Raw genomic sequence first — 22,848 nt, 5'->3', positions numbered from 1 at the left:
TCTCTGACCCCAGATAAGTTTATTAAGGTACACAATATTTTGGGGAACACAATACCACCACAGGGTGACATCATCTGGCCAAAGTTTGACCAGGACCTATAGTGAGAGAAGCCTTCAAGGGGATCTGACTCACAGAGGCCTTCTGTGGTGTCTACCTTCCTGTCTTGTGGGAACCTCTTTCATGTGTGTGTGTGTGTCTGTGTGTGTGTGTCTGTGTGTGTGTGTGTGTGTGTGTGTGTGTGTGTGTGTGTGTGTGTGGCTTGTTTATAGCCAACAAAGCAGGGCAAAGTGGACGGGAAGCTGCTCCCAGAACCACACAGTACAAGACTGATGTCTACTGTTTATTTTCTTCACTGGCTTTGATGAAATGCTTTGCAGGGACTCACACAGTGAGGGGCTGAGAATCCGACAGGACCCTAAGCCTCTCTATCCAGTAGAGCACAAAGCAGTGTCCCACCATCAGCCATGTGTGCCTGCATATCTGTCCCCAAGAGAGTCTCAGGATGAGCCCCACTGGCCCTGGTCCTCCCCCCTCCCCTGTAGCCCTCTGAGATGCTGGGTGGCCATTCTCAGAGCCCTACTCCTGTAACTGTGGGCTAGCAAATGCATAATAAACTGAGAGGTTTGTGGGTGGGCCAGCTCTGTCCCACAGTAGGATCCCTGAAGAGGGTGGGGCAAGCTGCCCACCCGAGGTGGCATACACCCATTACCTCGGTGGGGGCCGAGGGCAAGACTGTGATGAATCTGAGGTCAGCCTGGGCCTCATAACGGGAACAAAAAAAAAAAAAAATCACCTAATAAGTAGTAGGCCCCTAGGATCCCAGATCCAGCTACGTGTCTCTGTCTCCTGGGGAGATCACAGAATATGCCCACCTCCACCTTGTGCCTGCTGGGAAGCTGAGCTAGTGTCCACACCCATGGTTCTGCATCCTCATCACTATGTAGAAATCACGACTTTGTTGAGCTCATCTGCAGCTAGCCCTGTAGTTCAAGGCAGAGAGGACCCTCATGGTCACGCCCATGCTTTAATTTTGTTCCCTGATTCCTGACATCCAGCTCGGGTACTAAGAGTTCCTTACTTTGAACCACATTTGTTTTCTCAAACACCTTCGTACCTCTCACGCCCTCTCTCTTCTAAACCAGTGAGCTCCTATGCATACTTCAAGATCCAGCTCAAATGGCCCTTTGTGCGTGCGTGCGTGCGTGCATGTGAGTGTGTGTGTGTTCGTGTGTGTGTGTGTGTCCGTGTCCGTGTGTGTCCGTGTGTGTCCGTGTGTGTGTGTGTGTGTGTCTGTGCGTGCGTGCGTGTGAGCGTGTCCCTAGACAGACTTCGTCATATCGTCTACCATTCCCTTGTTTTTATGAGAGCATCCTCTGTGCTTGGCCTGAGCCCTGTGAACCTGGCCTTGGTGGCTGCTCAATGGGCATTTCTGAGAGGATGGGGCGGGAAGTAACACATGAAACCTCTCCTGCCCTCTCAGTCTTGATCCCTCACCATGGTAGGATGAGCCTACCAGCCTCTGAGGTAACAAAGGCCAGTGTACAGTGTCACCATGGCAACTCCAATGATCAGCTTGGAAGTCTGCTCCTTAGTAACCTGCTGGTCCTCTAGGGTATCAGTGTTACTCTATCTGACCCTCCAGAGTGGTTCACCTGGGGAGGTGAGGCGGAGGTACCCGTGAGGTGGTTGGGGCCTCCATCGCCTCCTGGAGTTTTCGTTTTCCTTTTCCCCAGGCAGAGCTGCTTGCGAGTGCCGGGTGCCCTGGCTGCAGCTGCACGCATCTTCCCAGCCTCCTGAGCCAGTGCCTCCTCGGACCTCCCTCTCCAGGTCAGTGACTGGTTGTGAACCCACGTTCTGTGTCAGCCAGCGAAGGCTGCTCTGACTGGCTGCACCTCTAGGCTAAGGGGTAGCCATGGGGGCATGCCAGGTTGTGAATGGCGATGGGAGACCAGCCATGACCAGGAAGCTCATCTGAAAGCACGGACTTGAACTTCGTTGACTTCAAGATGGATCACGGGGCCTATCGCATGCTAGACACCCACTTTCCTATTTAGTCTCACCTCCATCCTGCTTCCTCTCTGACCCCCATCTTCTCCTTCATGACAGAGGGTAAGCTCACAGAGACTCTGTGGGTCCTTCTGAAGACACACTAATATGCTGGCTATGGCAATGTTCTGGTGTTGTGAAAAGACACCATGACTGTGGCAACTCTTGGAAAGGAAAGCAGTGGGCTTTAGTCCGTTGTCATCATGATGGGAAAGCATGGTGGCATTCAGACAGACGTGTGCTGGAGAGTAGCTGAGAGTTCTACATCCAGATCCACAGGCAGGGGGAGAGAGAGAGAGAGAGAGAGAGAGAGAGAGAGAGAGAGAGAGAGAGAGAAAGAGAAAGAGAGAGAGAGAGAGAGAGAGAGAGAGAGATTGGGTCTGGTTTGGGCTTCTGAAATCCCAAAGCCCACCCCAGTGACACACTTCCTCCAACAAGGCCACACCTCCTAAGCCCTGTCAAGTAGTGCCACTCCCTGATGACCAAGCATTCAAATGCACGAGTCTTTGGGGGCCATTCCTATCCAAACCAGCACATTCCACTCCCTGGCCCCCAAAGGCTTGTAGCCAGAGCATAATGAGAAAAAAAAAAAAAAAAAAAAAAGCATCAGTCCAACTTCAAAAGTCCCCATAGTCTATCACAGTCTCAACACAGTTTAAAAGTCCAAAGTTCAAAGTCTCTTTGGAGACTCATGGCAATCTCTTAACTGTAACTCCTGTAAAAATAAAAAAAAAAACCAAAAACAGATCACATACTTTGAACACACAATGGCACAGGATATAAATTGTCCTTCCAGAAGGGAAGGAAGGAAGCACAGGGAGGAAATACTGGACCAAAGCAAGAACAAAAACCAGCTGGGCAAACTCCAAACTCTGTATGTCTATGTCTGATGTCAAAGTGTTGTTCATATCTCCAACTCCGTTCAGCTTTGTGGACTGCAACATGCTTCTTTCTCCTGGGCTGGTTCCACTCCCTGTTAGCAGCTCTCCTCAGCAGTTATCCCATGACTTTGGCGTCTCCATCATCTTCGAGTCTCCATGGCATTTCTGGCTCCACCTTCCCCACTTCATGCAATGGCCTCTCTGTGCCTCCATGCAGGGACACCCCGACACACATCTGGCTTCAGTGACTTTCCTTAGCCATGGAGGGAGATCCCATAACCCCTTTCTTCTATCCTTGACTCTAAAGCCAGAATCACGTGGCCAAAGCTGCCAAGTTCTGCTGCTTGCTGGGACTGGATCATGGCCTGCTTGTTAATTACATTCATGTCCCCTTTCTGTTTTCAATGATTTCCTTCACTTGTCCAGGCTTGGCTGTCCTGGAACTTACTCTGTAGACCAGGCTGGCCTCAAAACTCAGAGATCCACCTGCTTCTGCTCCCCAAGTGCTGGGATTAAAGGTGTGTGCCACCATGCTCACTCCTAAACTTATTTTCACAAGTTGGAAGCTTAGCTGGATGGGGTCTTGCCCGGAGGTCCCCACTCCCTTTATTCCATTTAGCATCAGGCTTTTCTTTAGTTTGTCTCCTTGAGCACAGGATTTAGCATCATTCCACTTCCTGGTGCCCCTTTTTTCCTCAATCTGTACATTTTGTATTTTCCCTTGCTCAGCCTGCTCCTTTTCATTGTAGCTCTACCTAAGACTGGCCACTAATAACCATGAAACACAGTCAAAACTAGACTGTTTTGAAATCTCTGCCAAGACCAATAATCCAAAACTCTTCAATTTAGCCTCAGGCAGACTTTTCAGACAAGGGCAATAAGCAGCCACATTCTTTGCCAAAATATCACAAGAACAATCTCTAGGCCGTGTGCTAATATTCTTTTTCTCTGAAACCTCTTGAGCTGTCATAATCTATGTTGTTCTTCCTCAGCGACACTGTCTTCCATGCTCCTCCTAGTATGGCTCATTAAGCCCTACTTAAAGCATTCCACTGCTTTTCTAATCCAAAGTCCCAAAGTCCACATTCTGTCAACAAAGCAGCAAGACCAGGCATGATATGGCAGTACCTGGTCCCTAGTACCAACTTCTGTCTTAGTGTTTTATTGCTGTGAAGAGACACCATGATCATGGCAACTCTTACAACGGAGAACATTTAACTGGGGCCTGGCTTACAGTTTAGAGGTTTAGTTCATTGCCATCATGACAGGAAGCATGGCAGCGTGCAGGCAGACATGGTGCTGGAGAGGAGCTAAGAGTCCTACATCTGGAGCTGAGAGCAGCAGGCAGAGAGAGAGAGAGAGACAGAGACAGAGACAGAGACAGAGAGACAGAGACAGACAGAGAGACACAGAGAGAGAGAGACAGAGAGAGAGACAGACAGAGAGACAGACAGACAGAGAGAGAGAGGGAGAGATATTAGGTCTGCCTTGGGTTTCTAAAACCCCAAAGTCCACCTCAGTGACACACTTCCTCCAGCAAGGCCATACCTATTCCAACAAGGCCACGCCTCCTAATTCCTGTCAATCAGAGCCACTCCCTAATGGGGAAGCGTTCAAATATATGAATCTACGGGGGCCATTCCTATTCAAACCACCAGAGATATGGGTTGTAGCAGTCAGCTCTTGCTGGGGTGTAACAAACCACCCAGCATTTAATTTAGCATCTTAGAATGCTGGTGTTTCTGGTCTCACAGTGGGTTGGGAATATAGGCACAATATAGTGGTGGGTCCTGTCTCAGTGTCTCTCCCCGGCTGCAGTTATGGACTGAGACTTTGGTCTCAAAGATCCTTTCCCAAGGCCTCTTACATAGAAGAATGAGCTCCTCATAAACTGTTGGGCAGAGGCTAACTTCTCTACACGATGCCTTTCTATGTGGTCACTGGCCTCTGTCAGAGCCAGGGAGGCAAGAAGAGCTTGAGAGAGCATGTGAACAAAGACAGAAGCCTGTCCTTCACCACATGGAGGTGACATTCCTCAGTTCCCACCGCAGTCTGCTGATTTGAACAGACCACTAGGTCCTGCCTGCTTCAAGGGGAGTGAACGACACCTCGAAGCCGAGATGAGCCTTTGGGCCTGTCCACAGCAACACGTGTCCCTCCCACATGGATCACACACACACACACACACACACACACACACACACACACACACACACACACACGCCTTGAGATCTCTGTCAGCTCACCTGATGAGGGGTGATGACAGAGAACTGGAGAAGGGGCGAATCGGGTCCAGGCGTGGGTGGGGCTCCGGTGCGGCTCTTCACAGAGTCCACCACCAGTAATCTTCCAGAAGTCACCAGCTTCCAGGAAGTACCAGGCACAAGGGATTCTGCAGGTGCTCCTGTTCGGAAATGACAAGGACAGAGGAGACGCACAATGTCATGGGTCCCCAGTGACGTTGGGTCCCAGAGACAAACATCGGATGGTCCTTGAACTGGTTTCAAAGCAGGGAATGGCTTCCCCGGCTCACAGTCCTGCACTGTGAACTCACTTCTAGGCTAAGTGTTACCTCAAACCTTTGCTCCGTCATGTCTGCTCATTCCAGACAGTCTGCATCCCTCCCGCTCCTGGCTGGCAGGGCTTTGCTGACGGTTTGGTAACACACTGTGCAGCCCGTGAGTCACTCTGGACAGAGGCTCTCTCTTGCTTATCCGAGGAAGCTACGGGAAGAGCATCTGTGAGGTGTGCCCTTCACCCACGTCCAGTGGTTCTCAGCCTTCCTAATGCGGTGACCCTTTAATACAGTTCCCCATGCTATGGTGACCTTCAAACATAAAATTATTTTTGTTGCTACTTCATGACTGTGATTTTGCTACTGTTATGAATCATAGTGTAAATAGCTGATATGCAGGACAGTCTTAGGCGACCCTTGTGAAAGGGTCTGGCCCTCAAGGGGGGTCATGACCCACAGGTTGAGAAACACTGCCTTCAAGAGTCCTTTGTACAGCTAAAAAATGTTCTTATCTCCTTATCTTCCCACGGTGTTAACAGGTTATACATTCCACTGTTGGCCTTCTCCTGAAAGCTCTTTGAGCCTTTTCTTGTGTGTGTGTGTGTGTGTGTGTGTGTGTGTGTGTGTGTGTGTGTGTGTGTGTATCTATGCATCTATGTGTGGAAGCCAGAGGTCAGCCTCCAGGAGCCTTACCTCAGGTGCCGCCCATTTCCCCCCTGCTGGCTGGTAGCTCACCAAGGAGACTAGGCTAACTGGCCAGGGAGCCCCAAGACTTCCTATCTCCACCTCCCCAACTCTGGGATTACAGTCATGTGCCACCACACCTGGCATTTTACATGAGCACTGGGTATGAACTCAGGCCCCTCATGCTTATAGCAAGCATGTTATCAACTATACCATCTCCCTAGTCCCCAGAACCGTTTCTTAGTTGAACATTTTTGGCATGTGTAAAGAATAAGTATATTTTTCTTTATAAGAAATATCATTTTCTTTTATTTATTGTACGTGCGCACATGCACACACACACACACACACATACACACACATCATGTATGTGTGCACTAAGGTGCACATGTGGAAGCCAGAGGACAACTTGTGGGAATCCGTTCACTTCTTCCATCATGTGGGGTTCAGGGATTGAACTCGGCTCATCACGTTTGTTGGCAAGCTCCTTTACCTGCTAAGCCATCTTGCTGGCCCAAGTATGAGAATTGTCAAAGCCTGGCTCCTTTGTGTTTCATGGTTTCATGTGTTTCCCTACAAACAGCAGAAAGGATGAAGCTGTACCGAGTCCAGGCATGGCTGGCTTGTCTATCACACCCCTCGGCTTGTGGCTTCGCCATCTTCCTCCATGTCACTGCAGGCAACCGTGACCAAGTTTCTGCCGCTGTCTATCAAGGGACCTCTTCCCCTAAATCCTCCTGATGGTCCCTCCCTGCCCAGTGTGCCCTTGATAGCAGCATCCATTTCTTGGTTCCTGCTCATCTGGGACTTAAGGCAATGGATGATTTTTTTTTTTTCGAGACAGGGTTTCTCTTTGTAGCTTTGCGCCTTTCCTGGAACTCACTCTGTAGCCTAGACTGGCCTTGAATTCACAGAGATCTGTCTGGCTCTGCCTCCCAAGTGCTGGGATTAAAGGTGTGCACCACCATCGCCTGGGGGCAATGGAGGATTTTAATACTACTCAGCCCAACCTCTTCCTGGGTGTACTCACCGCTTGGTCTAGAACGTCTCCATAATATTCTCATTTGTTTGTCCTGGCAACACCTGGATCTTAGAATCAAAATGCATGTTGGTGAGAGATTGCCGTACAACACACCAAGAAAGCACAGTGGCTTCAATTTTTCAAAAGTCCCAGTTTTTTTTTTTTTTCCCAAAGTGTTTTCAGAGGTCCCAAGTTATGGTTCCACAGTTTCTATGGCTATGAAGACTCCAATTATGAAGGTCTCATGTAGGAAAACTCGTGTCGAAGAGGTGTGTTGAGGAGAAAGAATGTGGGCTTATTGAGTGACCTGGAAGAAGCCAGACGTGAAATGTCTTAAGAAGCATCTTCCAGGGCTTCAGGGAAGAGGACGTTGTGGGTATGTGGTCCAGTTACTGTCTGCATTCAGAACGCTTTGCCTAGGAGCCCCGGCCACGCACCAGAAGCAGGGGGATGTTCCTCACGGATGACATCTTTTGTCTGAGGGCAGGGTATTATTCCAGTCAGCAAGTTTTCTGGCCAGAGCATAGACATGGAAAGTGAGAGGAGGAGACACAGAGTGGGCAGCATGGGGCCACTGATGGCCACAGCCTGCTGCACAGTGGGTCAGGGTCCTGTGGATGTAAAGTGTCACGTGGACCGCCTTTTCAGGGTCAGCTGGAAGAGGGTCCAAGTTCTTTCAGGGACAGGGCTCACTTGGTTCTTTTGAGGACACTGGGATCTGGGGTCTGTGGTCCTCAGGAACTGCTGGCCAGAGGCTGCCTCAGTCTCTCCGCATGGCTTCTGCGTGGGTCGGCTTTACGAATGGCAGGCCAGAGCAAGCCAGCTGGAGAGAGCCAGGGAGAGTACCAGTAAGGCAACTGTCATGAACCTAACCCTGGAAGTGTCGGGATTAGAAACAAACTCCACTTTCATCATATCATTTTGATTAAGAAACAAGTCGCTGGGTCCAGTTCATACTCGAGGACTGACCGGCCTGTGAGTCCTAGGGATAGGGTTCATCATATCAGAAAATGCACAATTACAAATGATAATTTTTATTTTGTGGTGCTGAGGATTGACCCAGGGCCTCATGTATTCTAGGCAAGTGTTCTCCAATCGAGCCTTGACCCCATGTAATTTAGTCAAAATTAGTAAGGAGTTTTGACTAATAACTTGGCAAGGGGATAAAATTGGTCTGGTTCCTACCTGATTTGAGGTTATCAGCCAATTAGTTTGCTGGGTGATCTTAGACCAGTTACACACACACACACACACACACACACACACACACACACACACACACAGACAGAGAGACAGAGAGACAGAGACAGTCTCTCTCTCTCTCTCTCTCTCTCTCTCTCTCTCTCTCTCTCTCTCTCCTCTCTCTCGGCCTTAGCCTTCAGAGACCTTTGATGGCTCATTTTGTCAACTTGACACATCTAGAATCACCTGGGAAGAGAATCTCACAGAGAGGCTCTTTAGCTCAGGCTGGCCTTTGGGCGTGTCTGTGGGAGATTGTCTTGATGATGTTCATTGCTGTGGGAGGGCCCTGCCCACTGTGGGCGGTACCATTCCCTGGGCTTGGGGTCCGGACCACATAACAGTGGAGAAAGTGAGCCAGCTGAGCAGTAAGCACACGGGCATTCATTTCTCTCTGCTCTGGACCTGGGCGGGATGTGAGTGGCTGTTTTCAGCCCCTGCCGCCGTGATTCTTTCCTGCGAGGAAGGACTGTAGCACGGACTTGTGGACTCAAAGAAACGTTCTTCCCCTAATTGCCTTTGTCAGGGTGTTTCATCACAGCAACAGAAATTAAATTAGGCCACTCTTCGGCTCTCCCTCGCTGCTTCTGTTCTGCTCCTCCCTTGCCTGGAAGATGCCGCCAGGCCAGACGTCTCTGTCCCGACATTACTCCCTTCGTAGAAACTTGGGGAAAGCTCACTATGTGCTCAAAGGAAGGGAATAGAAATCAAGGAAACGGTTCCTTAGGAGAAAAGAACAGAGGTGCAAAAGACGAAGAGCTGATACTCTTGGGTCCTGGGTCCCTTTCCAGGATCTCCTAGTGAACGTCCCTCTCCTTCGGTGAACAACCCGTGGGTAAAATGAGCTTGGGGTGAGGCTCTACCAGACACTCATGGGTCCCCTGGGTTTCTGCTCCCCTCACCTCAAAATGCCGTGTTTTAAGCTGTCTGATGCAGAGGCCACGTGGCAGAAACAGAGGCAGCTCCGGAGCCCAGACCCTTCATCCAAGCATCTCTGAAGGACTGTATGGCAGTGCTTATGTAGAAGCAGGTGCCTCTTGTGATGACAGATGACAATGGGAGTTGAGGCAGTGGTCCCACAGCCAGGGCCTCCTGGAGCTGGTGGAAGAGAGGAGGAAGAGATGGGAGATTAGAAAAGAGTAAGAGAATCCCAGTTACGTGGCTCTGCGAGAAGGGCCACGGAAGCCCAGGAGGTGGCCCTGGCTAACCAGACGCATTGGTGATTGGCAGGAGGTTAAGGGACCTGGGGTGTGCTGGATGCTGAAACAGCAGTGGCGGGCTGCCGTATAGCTGGATCTCTGGGGTCTCCCCGGTCCGTTCTCAGCTGTTATCCTTTATGGAAACTGTCACCTGAAACCACTCAGTGTGTGTTGCTTTGTCTACAGGGCCAAGCTCAGAAACTGCGGGTCTCAGAGCCAGAATCCATGGAGCTGGGCCACCGACCAGGTAGGATAGGAACACTACCTGCAGAGCCAGGCTTTGGGGGGGGGGTGGAGGTGAGGGACTCCCTCATTTCCCTTGGTCTTGCTGACGCCTCCAGATGGAATGGCCTAACTGACCCGGGATACTCTAAGCACAGAAGAAACTGGAAGAGCTTCCAAGCCTCCAGCTGCCAGGCCTGGAAGCCTGACGGTGTGTGGTCCAGGTCTCCAGCTTCTCTGGGTTAAGACGGGGTTGTTGGAGAGTTTGGCAGTCACTTCTAGGCACCCAAAGTGCAGAGCTATGAGAATATGGGCAGGGATGGATGTATGGGCTGGGGTTGGTGGCAGAGAGGGTGTGCATCTATGCTCTGGGTACTGGGGACAAAGATGCTCTCTTCGAAGGGGACAGGATCTGCAGCTGTTACAGAGCCAGATCAGCTCTGGGAAGGCTCCCCCAAGTGTGGCGGACCAGCCGCCACTTTTATGACCCAGGGTACTCTTGAGTAGGGAGAAGTGAGAAATAAACTAGAAAGAGATACCTAGATGATGAGAGGAAAGACAGAAAACACAAGATAGCCTCGGGAGGGTCTGGGTCCGAATCTACCAGCCCTGAACTTTATTCCAAAGGGCTTTTTATAACAATGCCAAGGGGAGGAGAAAAGACCTACACCTTGCTCAATACAGCCAAGTGCAGACCCTTCCAAACACCTGATACTCAGGCCCGTGGTCCAATCATCCTCTTTATGCAGACCTGCTGAGCAAAGCCACCAGGAAACCTAGCTGGGCTCCAGCCAGGGATAGCAAGTACGTGGGAGAAAGTACATCGGGAGCATCATCTGCCTCCAGCTTCACAGTGACCCCAGTCACTCCAGTAGCTATTTTAAATCCTTGGGTTCTGGGCCTTTCCTGGGGCATTCTGACTCAGGAATCTGTATTCTTAGTGAGTGTGAGGGGCATTTTGATAAAAAGGCCAGAGTTAGAAAATTTTGTTCACAGTCCTTCTGTGCTCATGGTAGTAAACAAAGCAGGGCTTGCTTACTTATTCTATCTAACTGATGAATGATCAGTGGTGCAATGAGATTTTAGGAAGGCCAGACGCAGACATCCACTAATCCATCTGTCCATCCATCCATCCATCCATCATCCATCCATCCATCCATCTACCCATCTGTCTTAGGGTTTCTTATTGCTATAAAGATATACCATGATCACGGCATTTTTTTTTTTTTTTTTTTTTTTTTTGGTTTTTTGAGACAGGTTTTCTCTATGTAGCTTTGTGCCTTTCCTGGAACTCACTTGGTAGCCCAGGCTGGCCTCGAACTCACAGAGATCCGCCTGCCTCTGCCTCCCAAGTGCTGGGATTAAAGGCGTGTGCCACTACCGCCCGGCCGATCGTGGCAATTTTAAAAAAAATTTTATGTGCATTGGTGTGAGAATGTCAGATCCCCCGGAACTGGAGTTACAGACAGTTGTGAGCTGCATGTTGGTGCTGGGAATTGAACCTAGGTCCTCTGGAAGAACAGCCAGTGCTCTTAACCACTGTGCTGTCTCTCCAATCCCTAAAGATTTTTATTTTTTATGATTATGAGTGCTATATCTGCTTGTACACCTTTATGCCAGAAGAGGGCATCAGATCCCTCTATAGATGGTTGTGAGGCACCATGTGATTGCTGGGAACTGAACTCAAGACCTCTAGAAAGAGCAGCCAGTGCTCTTAACCACTGAGCCATCTCTCCAGCCCCACGACAATTCTAATAAAGAAAAACATTTAATTGGGGTGGCCTGCTTATAGTTTCAAAGGTTCAGACAATTATCATCATGGTGGGACATGGCAGCATGCAGGCAGACATGGTGCTGGAGAAGGAGCTGAGAGTTCTACATCTTGATCCTTAGGCAACAGGAAGTGAACTGTGACACTGGGCATAGCTTGAGCATAGGAGACCTCAAAGCCCATCCCCACAGTGACACACTTCCTCCAACAAGGCCACACCAACTTCAACAAAACTGCTACTCCTAACGATGCCACTCCCTGTGAGTTTATGGGGTCAATTACATTCAAACTACCACACTATCCCATTCATCTAACCATCCTGTTCATTCATCCATCTATCCCATCCATCTCATCCCATCCATTCATCCATCCATCCCATCCTATCCATCCATCCATCCATCCATCCCATGTTATCCATCCATCCATCCATCCATCCATCCATCCATCCATCCATCCATCCATCCACCCACCCACCCATCCAAGAACTCTGCTCTTGGAGCTCAGGAACTGGCTGGCTCTTTTCCCTCTTGTCACCCTAGAGCCTGGTCAGAGTAGGAAAGCACACCGTGAACAAATGGACCTCTGCTAAGTCCAAGAACACAGGACACACCCAGGCCTGAAGTGCTACTAACCCTGAAGGGAGGCAGAAGACTAGGCTGTTATTGTTACTTCATAATGGCTCAGCAGAGGAAGCAACCAGGAGGGCAGGCTGGGGGCTCGGATCCCTGAACCTTGGATCGGAAAGGGGTGTGGGTGGAGTTCAGCCCTGCACTGGCTTTGTCTTCCTGGGGGCAGGCGAAGCTTCAGCTGACCAGGCAGGTGCTGTGGATTCCACTTCGGACTCCTGCTCTTGCAGCCTGAGTTGTCCTCGAAGGCCCCACTGCCTGGCTGCCGGCTGCTTTGGGCAGAACCCAGAAGCGGGGAGGGGAGGCCGTCTGGCTCCAGGAGACAGTTTCTCCCTTTGCCTTTTGTGGGTGATAAAGGGGTGGGGACAAAGAGTGGAGTCAGATAGGCAAGAGGAAGTGGGGAGAAATGGGGAGAGAGCCTAGTTTTCTCTGTGCCTTCTCCCTGGCGGGGGGGGGGGGCTCTCAAAGGGGCAAGAAATTCACAACAGCGAAGCCTGACGTTCGTACCAGCCTGTCCTACAAACCTGACTGGTGACCGCCGAACAGCAGGGTAGCAGCCAGGGTCTGTGAAGTCGAGAGGACCGTTCCCTCCCTCTCTACCGTGTGGACTGGTTCTCTGAGGGGCAGGGATGTTTTTTAAACAGCAAGTTTGAATGCAGCATGAAGCGGGATTTCATTTTTACACGAAAGCAAAACAAACTGTCTGTTGTAGGCTGGAAGACTCTTCTGGAATACTTAGGGGGAAGCTAACCAAACATTTCCAGCTGGCTCCTGGGGCTGAGGATCGGGCAGGCTGTGATGGGCACGAGGACTCCTGCACAGGGGGTGTACGAAAGACACTCCACTACGTCACTTAGATAACGCACTCCTGGTTGGCCATCAGCTGTCACACAGCCTGTAGTCAGAACGAGAGGAGAAAGGTGTCTTTGCTTGGATGAGGGGTTGGTCTTTCTCGTGGTCAGGCTCTACAGCCAGCCGCTTGTCTTCTCCCTTACTAAAGGACTCAAATGTCCTGGGCACCTTGGGTTATTATAGAAGGCCTGAGCCTGGCCCCCTACATGGACTTCACCTGCGAAACCCTCTCCCCTTATCTAGGAGGAGAGAGGAGGTGTTGCGGAACTCATAGTGAGGTAGAAAGGCAACACCCAGGGCTGTGAGGCTGGACTGTGTGCATCGTCAGGTGTTGAGCAGAGAACTGGCCCAACCAGCATGGGGCCAGTGACTGGAGGGGTGTGTGTGTGTGTGTGTGTGTGTGTGTGTGTGTGTGTGTGTGTACTTGAAGGAAGGGTCTGATTTGACTTTGAAGAAAGGATGGTGGGTGGTGGAGAGATGACTCAACAGTTAAGAGCCATAGCTGCTCATCCAGAAGACCCAGGTTCTATTCCCTGTACCCACACGGCAGCTCACAACTGTCGGACTCCAGTACTTGGGAATCCAACACTCTCTTCTGGCCTCTGTGGGCACTGTATGCATGAGGTGCATAAAGATACATGTACATGCAGGCAGAACACCCATATGCATAAAATAAAGGTTAAAAAAATTAAAAAAAAAAAGAAAGGACTGCCCCAACACGTAGCCTGGCTGAGGCTGAGAGATGGAGTGTCTCAGGGTGTGCAGGGAGGGAGGCGACAGTCCTTTTTCTGAGCCAGGGAGAAGAGGAGAGGGGGGCACAGGATGAGGTTAGCAGTCCTGCTGATAGAAGGAGTTTTGGAGTAACCCAAGTGGGAACGAGAGAGGGAGCCATTCGTGTCCCTGAGATCCTGGAGGCGGCTGGGATGGATGGCAGAAGAGGTGGAGGATGGGGAGCAAGGACCAAGGCTCCGGAGCCCATTCTGGCACTTTGCAGACCTGAAATCTGGCCAAGAGTCACCTCTGCCACCCCCTTGCCTATTGGAGTCCCAAGGGTTTGTTGGGGTTCAAAGTTAGGAAGGGAACTTACCAAAGCGAGCCAGGAGACACCAAGGCCAGATCTCACGCTTAAGGCCATGCTGTTAGGTCTAATCAAGGCTGGGCAGGCCTGAGTCGCAGCCCCTGTGGTCATAGCCTTATGGAGACAACCCTGCTCTGTGGAGGTCATCTCACTGACTTCCCTCTGCCTCCCTCTTCTCTCTTCTCACCTTGCCTTGGCATCCTGTGATTTCTTCGCTCCATGCCCTTGTCTGTCTCTGGCTCTCCGGCTTTTTATCTACTTACCTTCCCACTGGTCCCCCTTTCCTGCTTCTGCTTCTCACACCTGTCTTGTGCCTTCCTGTCTCTCTCCGCCCCTCTTTCCCCCTGCTCAGGTACGACCACTTTGACAAGGACCCACCCAAACAACAAGGAGGGCCCGCAGGACATGGACTCCTCAAGAGCGGCCCATGGCAACTTGGACAGCTCCAAACTCAAGCACCGTCCTGGGCTCCCTCAGAGCCCTCGAGGCAGCCCCCTGAGCCAGGGCCACTTGGAGATGCCCCCTCCGCCCCCGACTCCTGCCAGCAGGACCTCGCTGGCCGTGGGCTCACAGCCTGAGGACCTGAAGAAGGGGGCATCTAGATCCAGCTTGAGAGAAGCCAGGGAGAGCTCCGAGCAGAGGACAGTCCCTCTGAGCCAGAAGGACAGTGTCATCCCTGAAAACATCCGCCACAAGTTTGGGAGCACGGTGGTGGACCGCCTGATCTCCGAGGAACAGGTGACAAGGCAGAGATGCGGGAGGCTAAGGGTGGGAGAGGGTTGTCTGGGAGACCTAATGGGGGTTCAGCACCCACTCCTGGAAATGGTCCCCATACTGTTGAGACCTGCTGCGCGTTAGGCTCCGTGTGCTCTCGCAACCCTTTGTGTGCGATGCGATGACTCTGAGGAAAGAGGCATTACCGCCGTTTCACATCAAGTCCCAGGCAAGAGGGGCTAAGCAAGTCAGCCACATCCACCCAGCCGTGTGGGATGAGGACCTAGAGCGGGTTCTAGGGCCCTGGCTGCTACTGACTTTTCAACTACAAGTCTGTTGCTTGCCTTAGACATTTTTTGATCTGGACACATCTCCTAAGGGGGCCAGCATCTGTGGATAGATTGCACTTACTGGGTATCAGAGACCCGAATTTGGATCTACTACCACAGTGGCTCTATTTCCAAAGGCCAGGTGATTCTTGTTAAATTGCTTTCTGTTTCTGTCCTTCGGTCTCTAGATCTGCAAAATGAAGCACCCAACTCGTTCAGGCTGATAAATCCATGACATGCATGCCATAAGTCTAGCCCTATTCATGGCAGACATGATAAATCAATCCTGGCACTCTTTCCTACCTGCTATATTACTCGTCAGCCATTACCTATCAACTGACAATTGAGACTAGATTCACCTGCCATTTTAAGTCAAAGGATAAGCTCCCTTCCTACTCTGGCATTCTGAGACATGTGTTAAGGCCACCGTTTCAATCCTTGTAGCAACTGCAGTCTGTGGTCAGGAGGGCAGTGGTTATTGCTTCCTTTTAAACAGAAGGTAACTGGGACCAGGAGAAGTGTTGTGTGTGTTGTGTGGCCTCTACAAGGCCCGTAGATCAACACAAAAAAATGAATGAGGGTCAGGGCCTTCCGGGCTTGCCTTCACATTCAAGGTACAACAACCCCACCCACTAGACACTCTCAGGGGTGGGTCACAGTCTCAAGTGTCCCTCCCTACTTGGAGGGACTTGTTCCATTGGAGATGGGTGTGGTCACTCCTGCAGCTCTTGGCTGTGGGAAGACACCACCTCTGTTTGGCCTCTGCATCGCAGTGTCCAGCACGGGTCCCTGGTGCCACCAACGTGGGGAGTGTCTGAGCCGAAAGCTACTTTCAGGCTCTCTGGTTTGCCGTTCCCCGCTGTTTTACAAACAGAGAAACAGGCTCCAAGACCTGCCAAAGCCACCAGCTCCTTTGTCAGAATTGGGGCTCATAGTCGGGTTTCCTGACTCACAGGCCCAGACTTGTCCCTCTGGTGTGAGGAAGAAGTTGGCGGCAGTGTAAAGTGGGAAGTTTGGCTTGTGGGATGCCTTGGTAGTAAGCCGCAAGTTGGGGACCTGGGGTTCCCCAGCTGTGTGAACTGGGGGGAGTCTGACTTCTCAAAGTCCTGTTTCCTCTTTTCTAAAATGGTGGATACAGGCTCACCCTATGAAGACCCTCTTCCTGATGGTATATATAGTAAGAGCTCAATACGTGCAGAATCATTGCTATCACTTAAGGCTTAGCTTGCTGGGAGGAGGAAATGAACGGGGAGGTGCACAGCTTGCCCTGGGGATTCAGTCTGCAGTGGGGAAGGAGGCGGGGCAGGAGGGAGAGGACATACCCTTACCTGCCCATCACTTGTCTCTTGTACTTGCCTCCTCTGTCAGGCTCGAAGGGCCATTGGTGAAATCTTTGAGGGCCAGAAGAGGTCAAGCTCATGGCCCAGCAGGACCCAGAGCCCTGTACAGGTCTCCTCCATCTTCGCAGACTACTATGACCTGGGCTACCACATGCGGTCCAATTTGTTTCAAGGTCAGATTAAAAGGCAAGGGTGGTGGTGGGGGGGCTGTGAGCATGTGTGGTCCAGAGAACACCGGAGACAGAAGGCCTTTGGGGTGTCCACCCTACCTGGACCTTACGGCCCAAATGCATAACCCCACAGACACTCACTTCACAAGCACACCCAAGGCATCCTTCATGCTGTCATGTCCTAGGAGAATGCCAGGACCAGCTAGTTCCTGGCAGGTGTGTCCTCTCTGCGCAGGTGATGTAGCCCCTCTTGGCAGCCAGGCCCCCACACTGGACACCTCTGCTTCCCTAGCCTATCAGGGGGGAGGCCTGGGTACCCCTGACCTGACACCTTTGGTGATAGCGACAGTATCAGCTTTCTTGGGTTCAAAGGTCGGCTTGGCCACTCCCCAGCTAGGGCTGACTATGAACAAGGAGCCCTCACCTCCCTGAGTCACAGGTTCCTCCTTGTGCAACCAGGTTGATAAAGACAGTGTGTGGCCCTTATTGCCTTGGACAGGATTCCAGGATGGGAGTCAGGGTGACAGGCCATTCATTTATTTTTTCTGGAACCTGGTGGCGGCATCACCTAGACAAAAGGACAGGTGCGTTGGAGGGGTGCCATTTCTAGAAGGATAATTTGGCCTGTCCGATCCTGTTTCGCTCTGGGGTGCCATGAGCCTCACGTCACAGTGGGGTTTGCAGCCAAGTGCTGAAGACCTGTCATGTGGAAAGAAATGGGGCTCACAGTGACAGTCCCTAGGGGTAACAGGATCCCCAGGGCTTTTCTTGATTGCTGAGACGGGGTACAGTGAGCAGGCAGGGGCTCCTCTCTACACCCTTTCAGCTAGGCTCACTTTAGTGGGTCCTCCTTCCAGCTGTCTCCAATGCTCCCAGGGTCTGGCAGGCCTCTTTTTTCCTGGCGTGGGTCCCTGTTGCCTAAGGAACCAGACACACTTTGGAAGCCTCTCTGGGTTTTTCTTTGAGCTTGAGGAAGAGGTGGTGCTGGAGGAGAGAGGCTAGATCAGATCAAATTGCCCTCTCTTTCGGAGCCTGGGATCCTGCGTCTTCTCTTTGACATTGGTCACCATAGACTTCTTACCTACAACGTTATAAAATGTGTACACGAGTATACACGAATACTGTTCTTAAGAATCTACATCCCCCTCACCCAGCCTAGGCAGAGGAAGTGTGCCAAGGGTGAGCAGGAACCGGCTTCTGCCAGCTCTCGGAGCTAGGCTCACAAGGGGCCATTGTTGGATTTTCCTGAAGTGACTGGCATATAAATGGTATCTTCAAACTAGGTGGCAGTCGTCTGTTCCGGGAGATCGGCACCAGAATGAGGGCTTTGACCTGCAGTACTCTAAGCATGTGACCATCGGTGGTCAGGAGTGGCGATGTATAGCTGCGTCAGGGCAGGAGAGAGAAGCCAGACAGGAAGCAGTCCGAGTCATGGACCTACCTTAGAAAGTCTTTTCCAAGGTGGTGTAAGAGACTAAGCGGGCATGGGAGACAGAGGAACGGGCTTGCTTGACTTGAAGGAAGGATTGCTCCAGTGCCGTGTGGAGAAGGAGCTGTGGGACCGGATAGGGCACACACAGGGACAGCAGTGAGGAAGGACTGTAAACGTCCTGGAGGGGGACCCACGATGGTGGCCTGATACGTTTATTAGCCTTCCGTTATTGTAACAGGAATGCCCAAGATAATCAACTTGTTAAAAGGTTAACGAGGTGTGGTGCATGCCCATAATCCCAGCACTCAGTAGGCAGAGGCAGGGGGATTACTGTGAGTTTGAGGACAGCCTAGACTACCTGGTGAGTTCTAGGTTAGTCTTGGTGACAAGAATAAAACACTTTTTTTCAAACAAGGAAAAACAAATCAAAACCAAAAACAGAGGAAACTTTTTTTTTGTGGCCCGTGCATTTGGAGGTCACCTAGGCTATGATCAGTGGCTTCTTGTCCTTTTGGGGTGTGGCGAGGCACACCATCATGGCAGGGAGTGTGTGATGGATCAAAGCCCTTCACCTCAAGACTGAGCAGTGAAAAGAAAGATAGAGAAGGCAGGTCCCATTATCCCATCGAGGTTCTCCCTCACCACCCAGTGACCTGAAGTCCCCCAGTGACCCTACCTTGGTTCCTGCCACTTCCCTATAGTGCAAACTGGGCATTAGGCATTGGACATTGGCCTTTGGAAGACATTTCAGGTCCAGTTGTTGGGCTGGTACACCGCACATCTGGATGGCACTGTGTGCCGTGTGGTAGCCGCTCAGGAGGACTCAGGTCACACAGCCCCAGGCACAGGAGTCTGGGCATTTGTGTAAAGGTGGAGGAGCAGTGGATCAGACAGAGCGCGCTAAGGAATGGACTTGGGTGTGAGAATAGGATTAAGGTTTATTTCAAGGCAGTTGACTCCGCGGAGCAGCCTGAGGAATAGCTGCCTGGCTGTGGAGTTGGAGCCTTCCGGGAGGAGCAAAGCAGAGCTCAGGCTGTGCTGAGTCATGGACGTAATCCTCTCTGCTTTCCCAGGCTTGCTTTAAGCCCTTAATCCACTTCAAGTCCACTTCTCTCGGCAGTGAGAAGGATTCCTTTCTAATTCCTTTGCGTGGAGTATTTATCTCTCCAAGAGTTTCCATCTTCCCCCAGGGACCTGCAGGTGTCTGCCCTCAGGTTCCCACATGCAAGAGGCTCTGGTGTAGTTGACTTTTCTTTACTCTTTGGGGACTTGTCACCAGCTCCCAAATAAATTACACAGAGACTTATTCTTACTTATGAATGCCTGGTCTTAGCTTGGCTTGTTTCTAGCCAACTTTTCTTAAATTCTCCCATCTATCTTTTGCCTCTGGGCTTTTACTTTTCTTTATTATACATACCTTTCTTTCCTTCTTACTCTGTGGCTGACTGTATGGCTGGCCCCCCGGCATCCTCCTCTCCTTTTCTAGAGCCTCCCTCTTCTATTTATTCTCCCTGCCTGGCAGCCCTGCCTATTTCTCTCTCCTGCCGAGCTATTGGCTGTTCAGCTCTTTATTAGACCAATCAGGTGTTTTAGGCAGGCACAGTAACACAGCTTCACAGAATTAAACAAATGCAACATAAAAGAACACAACACATCTTTGCATCGTTAAACAAATATTCTACAGCATAGACAAATACAACACACCTTCAACTAATATTCCACAATACTCTGGTTCTCCTCTGTATCCATCTGGCATTCCACTATGGTCACTGAGATATTGCTAGGTGTCTGGGAACACACACCTGCTCACCCCCTACACCACTACACCAACACTAAGGTCCTGGGTTCCTAGGTCCTTCACTGTTTCATACCAGCCCCCAGTATTTTTATTTTTCCTGCTGCTGTTGACTTACAGGCGATTTTGTCCGATATAAGTGCAGCTGGGCCAGCGTGTGCTCAGCTGACATTGGTCTGATAGATCTTTTTCTAGCCTTTCCTATTTATCCTTTCCTTGGGGGGGGGTGTCTTTTTTTTTAATGTGTGCTTTAAATAATATAGGTTTGGAAATTATTTACTCTGACAATCTGTTCTCTGTAACCAGTGAGTGAAGTCAGTTTTTATTTCTGTTGCTGGTGTATTTGGGTTGATCTATGCATTGTGTTTTTGATTTGTGTTTTTCTTAAGCTTAAGATTTTTTTTTTTTGCAGGAGCTTTCTCCTTCTCCTCCTTCTCCTTCTTCTTTTTCCTGGTGGGAGTGTCTTTTTTCACAGTTCCTCTTCATTTTCTAGTTATTTTTGACATTTTCAGGTGCATCACAGACAAGTCCTCGTGGGAAGGCGTGAGGTATCCTCAGCCATCTCAGGACAATGTAAAGTCAAAAGGTTGCGCTCCCCTGGCTGAGCCCTTTAACTTTGCAGTTGTGGGATTTTGCACACTCTGCCTCAGTCTATGCTCCAGCAGGGCTGATTCAATGAGCAAGTTCCCGGGAAGCATCTAGAACTATCCTTAGCTCCTGGGAAATCTTCACACACACAGCAAGGTGGGGATGTGACTCGGGGTAGAACTCTGACCTAGTGTGGAAGGTGCTGTTCTTTTCTGTCACATCGATTGGACTGAGGTCAAGAAGATTAGTGAACAGGCCTCTGGGGTGTGTCTGGGAGGCAGTTTCCAGAGTTATCAACTTAGTGTGTGTCGGGGTGTGGGGGGAGGGGGGAGGGATGTGGGAGACGGGTGGAGGAGTAGAGGAGTGTGGAGGTAGGGTGGAGGGGTGTGTGGGCATGGGGTGAAGGTCTACTCTGGATGTGGGTGGTACCTTCCATGTTTCCTGGCTACCTGTCTCCTCCCACACCTTTCTGGACACGTTGAACTGAAACCTCTGGAACCATGGGCCTAAAAACCCCTCTTTGCTCCCTTCAGTTGTTTGGCTCAGGCATTTTGTCACAGTGACACAGAAACTAGTTGGCCCGGTGACCAGTTCCAGAGATGTGAGCTCCTTGCTGTGACTAGGCCTGAGCGTGGGATTCTGAAACTAGTTTGTGGGAGGAATTTGGAAAAGTTTGGAGTTTTGAACTAGAGGCATCCCAGAGAGCTATGAGCTCAACAGAAGGGTGATTCTCGGAGGAGCTGAGGGACCAGCTCCACCAATGAAGGTGTGAACTGTTCTGGTGTGTTCAGGTGGGAACGAGGATTCTCTGGGAACCGGGCTCAAGGCCATTCATGCTAGTCTGACAAAGAACGTGTCCACATTTTGTCCATGTCCTGAGACTTTGTGGGAAGTTGAGTTTTAAAATGGGCTTAATCTTCCCCAAGTTGAAAGAAGACCCTATCCCCTCATGTAGGTAAATAATCCGAAGCTCAGAGAGGTTAAACACAAGCCATGCTAGGCCCTCCCACTCCCTGTCTCTTCCATCCCTACCACCCACAGAGGAAACTGACCCTGAGATACAGCATAGGGCGCCATACCTTCAGTGACTTGGGGATTTCTCCATGGTGTCTACAGGCCCACCCCAGGAGACAAAGAGCCTCATGAAGGCTTCCTACACGCCAGAGGTGATTGAGAAATCAGTGAGGGATGTAGAACACTGGCATGGCAGGAAGACGGATGAGCTGGGTAAGTGGAAGCTGGACTGAGGGGGTGGCCCTCTCCTCCATGGGCAGGGTAGATGGCTGCAAGGTGCAGAGCAAGAGGTGGGGTCCTGGGGGTGGACTTGAAGAGGCATGGGTCACAGACACTGGGGACTGGACCTCCTTAGAAGCTGCTGTCCCCAACGATGGTTTCTCCTCGGCTCCTTGCAGGACGGTGGCACCGGAAAAATGCTATGAATATGAACTTGCAGAAAGCGCTGGAAGAGAAATATGGGGAAAGGAGCAAATCCAGGAGCAAGTAGTTGGAAGGACTTTGGAAGGAAGCTCAAGGAGAGTGCTGTCAATAAAGAAAGGCCCGGGTCCGAGTCCCGCTCCGGTGTGCCGCTTCTCTATGTGCCGGGATGGGAACCCATGTGTGGGGCTGGAGGAACAATTGGGGAAGACAGATGCTCTGAGAAGCTAGGATTCCTGGACCCCCTTTCCATGCCTTCCTCTACGACCTCAGGAAGACTTGGGGGAGTCGAGCCAGTGTGGCCTGGGTCACAGGTCCTCTACTGGACACTGTCAGGTCGTACCCTTCATGTGGCCCCTAGCTGATTTCACCTGTTTCTAGATGTCTATTCCTCTCACATGAACCCACAGACTTCAGAGGAATTGGCCATGTCATCCACCTTGACTAACCCAGGAGTAGATCTTATGAATCTCCCATATGCACAAGGTGATTGGTTCAGACATGGGCACGTGGCTCAGTTTGGGCCAGTGACATGGATGACAAAGTACAGGTGTGAGATGTTGCCCGGTAAACACCTTCTGAGCTGGACATGCAGCAGAGCATTTGCTATTCCCAACATACTGAATGAAGAGTCAGGAAGCCATTGCAGACCCCCTTGGCAGACATTTGAAACCAGAGGAACTGTGGGCAACTCAGCACAGTCTGTCTTCCTGGACCTTGAAGAAGCCACCCAGTTCTGGAACACAGTAGGGATGGGTACTACTGCTGGGTTGATTGCCACAGCTTGATGAGTACCACATCTGAGATGGTACCACAATTGGGAAGGGTACCACAGATGGAAAGGATACCACAGATGGAATGGGTACCACATCCCATGGAAAATATGGATATTTATATTAAAATTCATAACA

The 22,848-nt window shown here is 50.8% G+C and overlaps 1 protein-coding gene across 4 annotated transcripts; it reads left to right on the top strand.

The window, feature by feature from the left end:
- The first annotated feature begins 1,603 nt into the window (after window positions 1-1,603).
- Tex33 (testis expressed 33) lies at window positions 1,604-22,077 on the top strand. Of its 4 annotated transcripts, none has more exons than XM_028871273.2 (6): window positions 1,604-1,828; window positions 9,773-9,833; window positions 14,488-14,873; window positions 16,547-16,691; window positions 21,620-21,730; window positions 21,916-22,077. In XM_028871273.2, exons 2-6 carry the CDS (start codon window positions 9,812-9,814, stop codon window positions 22,005-22,007), a joined length of 756 nt encoding a protein of 251 aa, XP_028727106.1. In that variant the 5' UTR covers window positions 1,604-1,828; window positions 9,773-9,811; the 3' UTR covers window positions 22,008-22,077. The 4 variants fall into 4 exon arrangements, with proteins under 4 accessions (XP_028727106.1, XP_037053540.1, XP_037053541.1 ...); XM_037197645.1 differs by lacking the exon at window positions 1,604-1,828 and adding an exon at window positions 9,454-9,606; XM_037197646.1 differs by lacking the exon at window positions 1,604-1,828 and adding an exon at window positions 9,479-9,526.
- Window positions 22,078-22,848: the final 771 nt, after the last annotated feature.

Source organism: Peromyscus leucopus, chromosome 20 (assembly GCF_004664715.2).
Source record: "Peromyscus leucopus breed LL Stock chromosome 20, UCI_PerLeu_2.1, whole genome shotgun sequence".
NCBI lineage: Eukaryota > Metazoa > Chordata > Mammalia > Rodentia > Cricetidae > Peromyscus > Peromyscus leucopus.
Note: the sequence above shows the minus strand (reverse complement) of the source record. Positions and strands in the feature narration are given on the sequence as shown.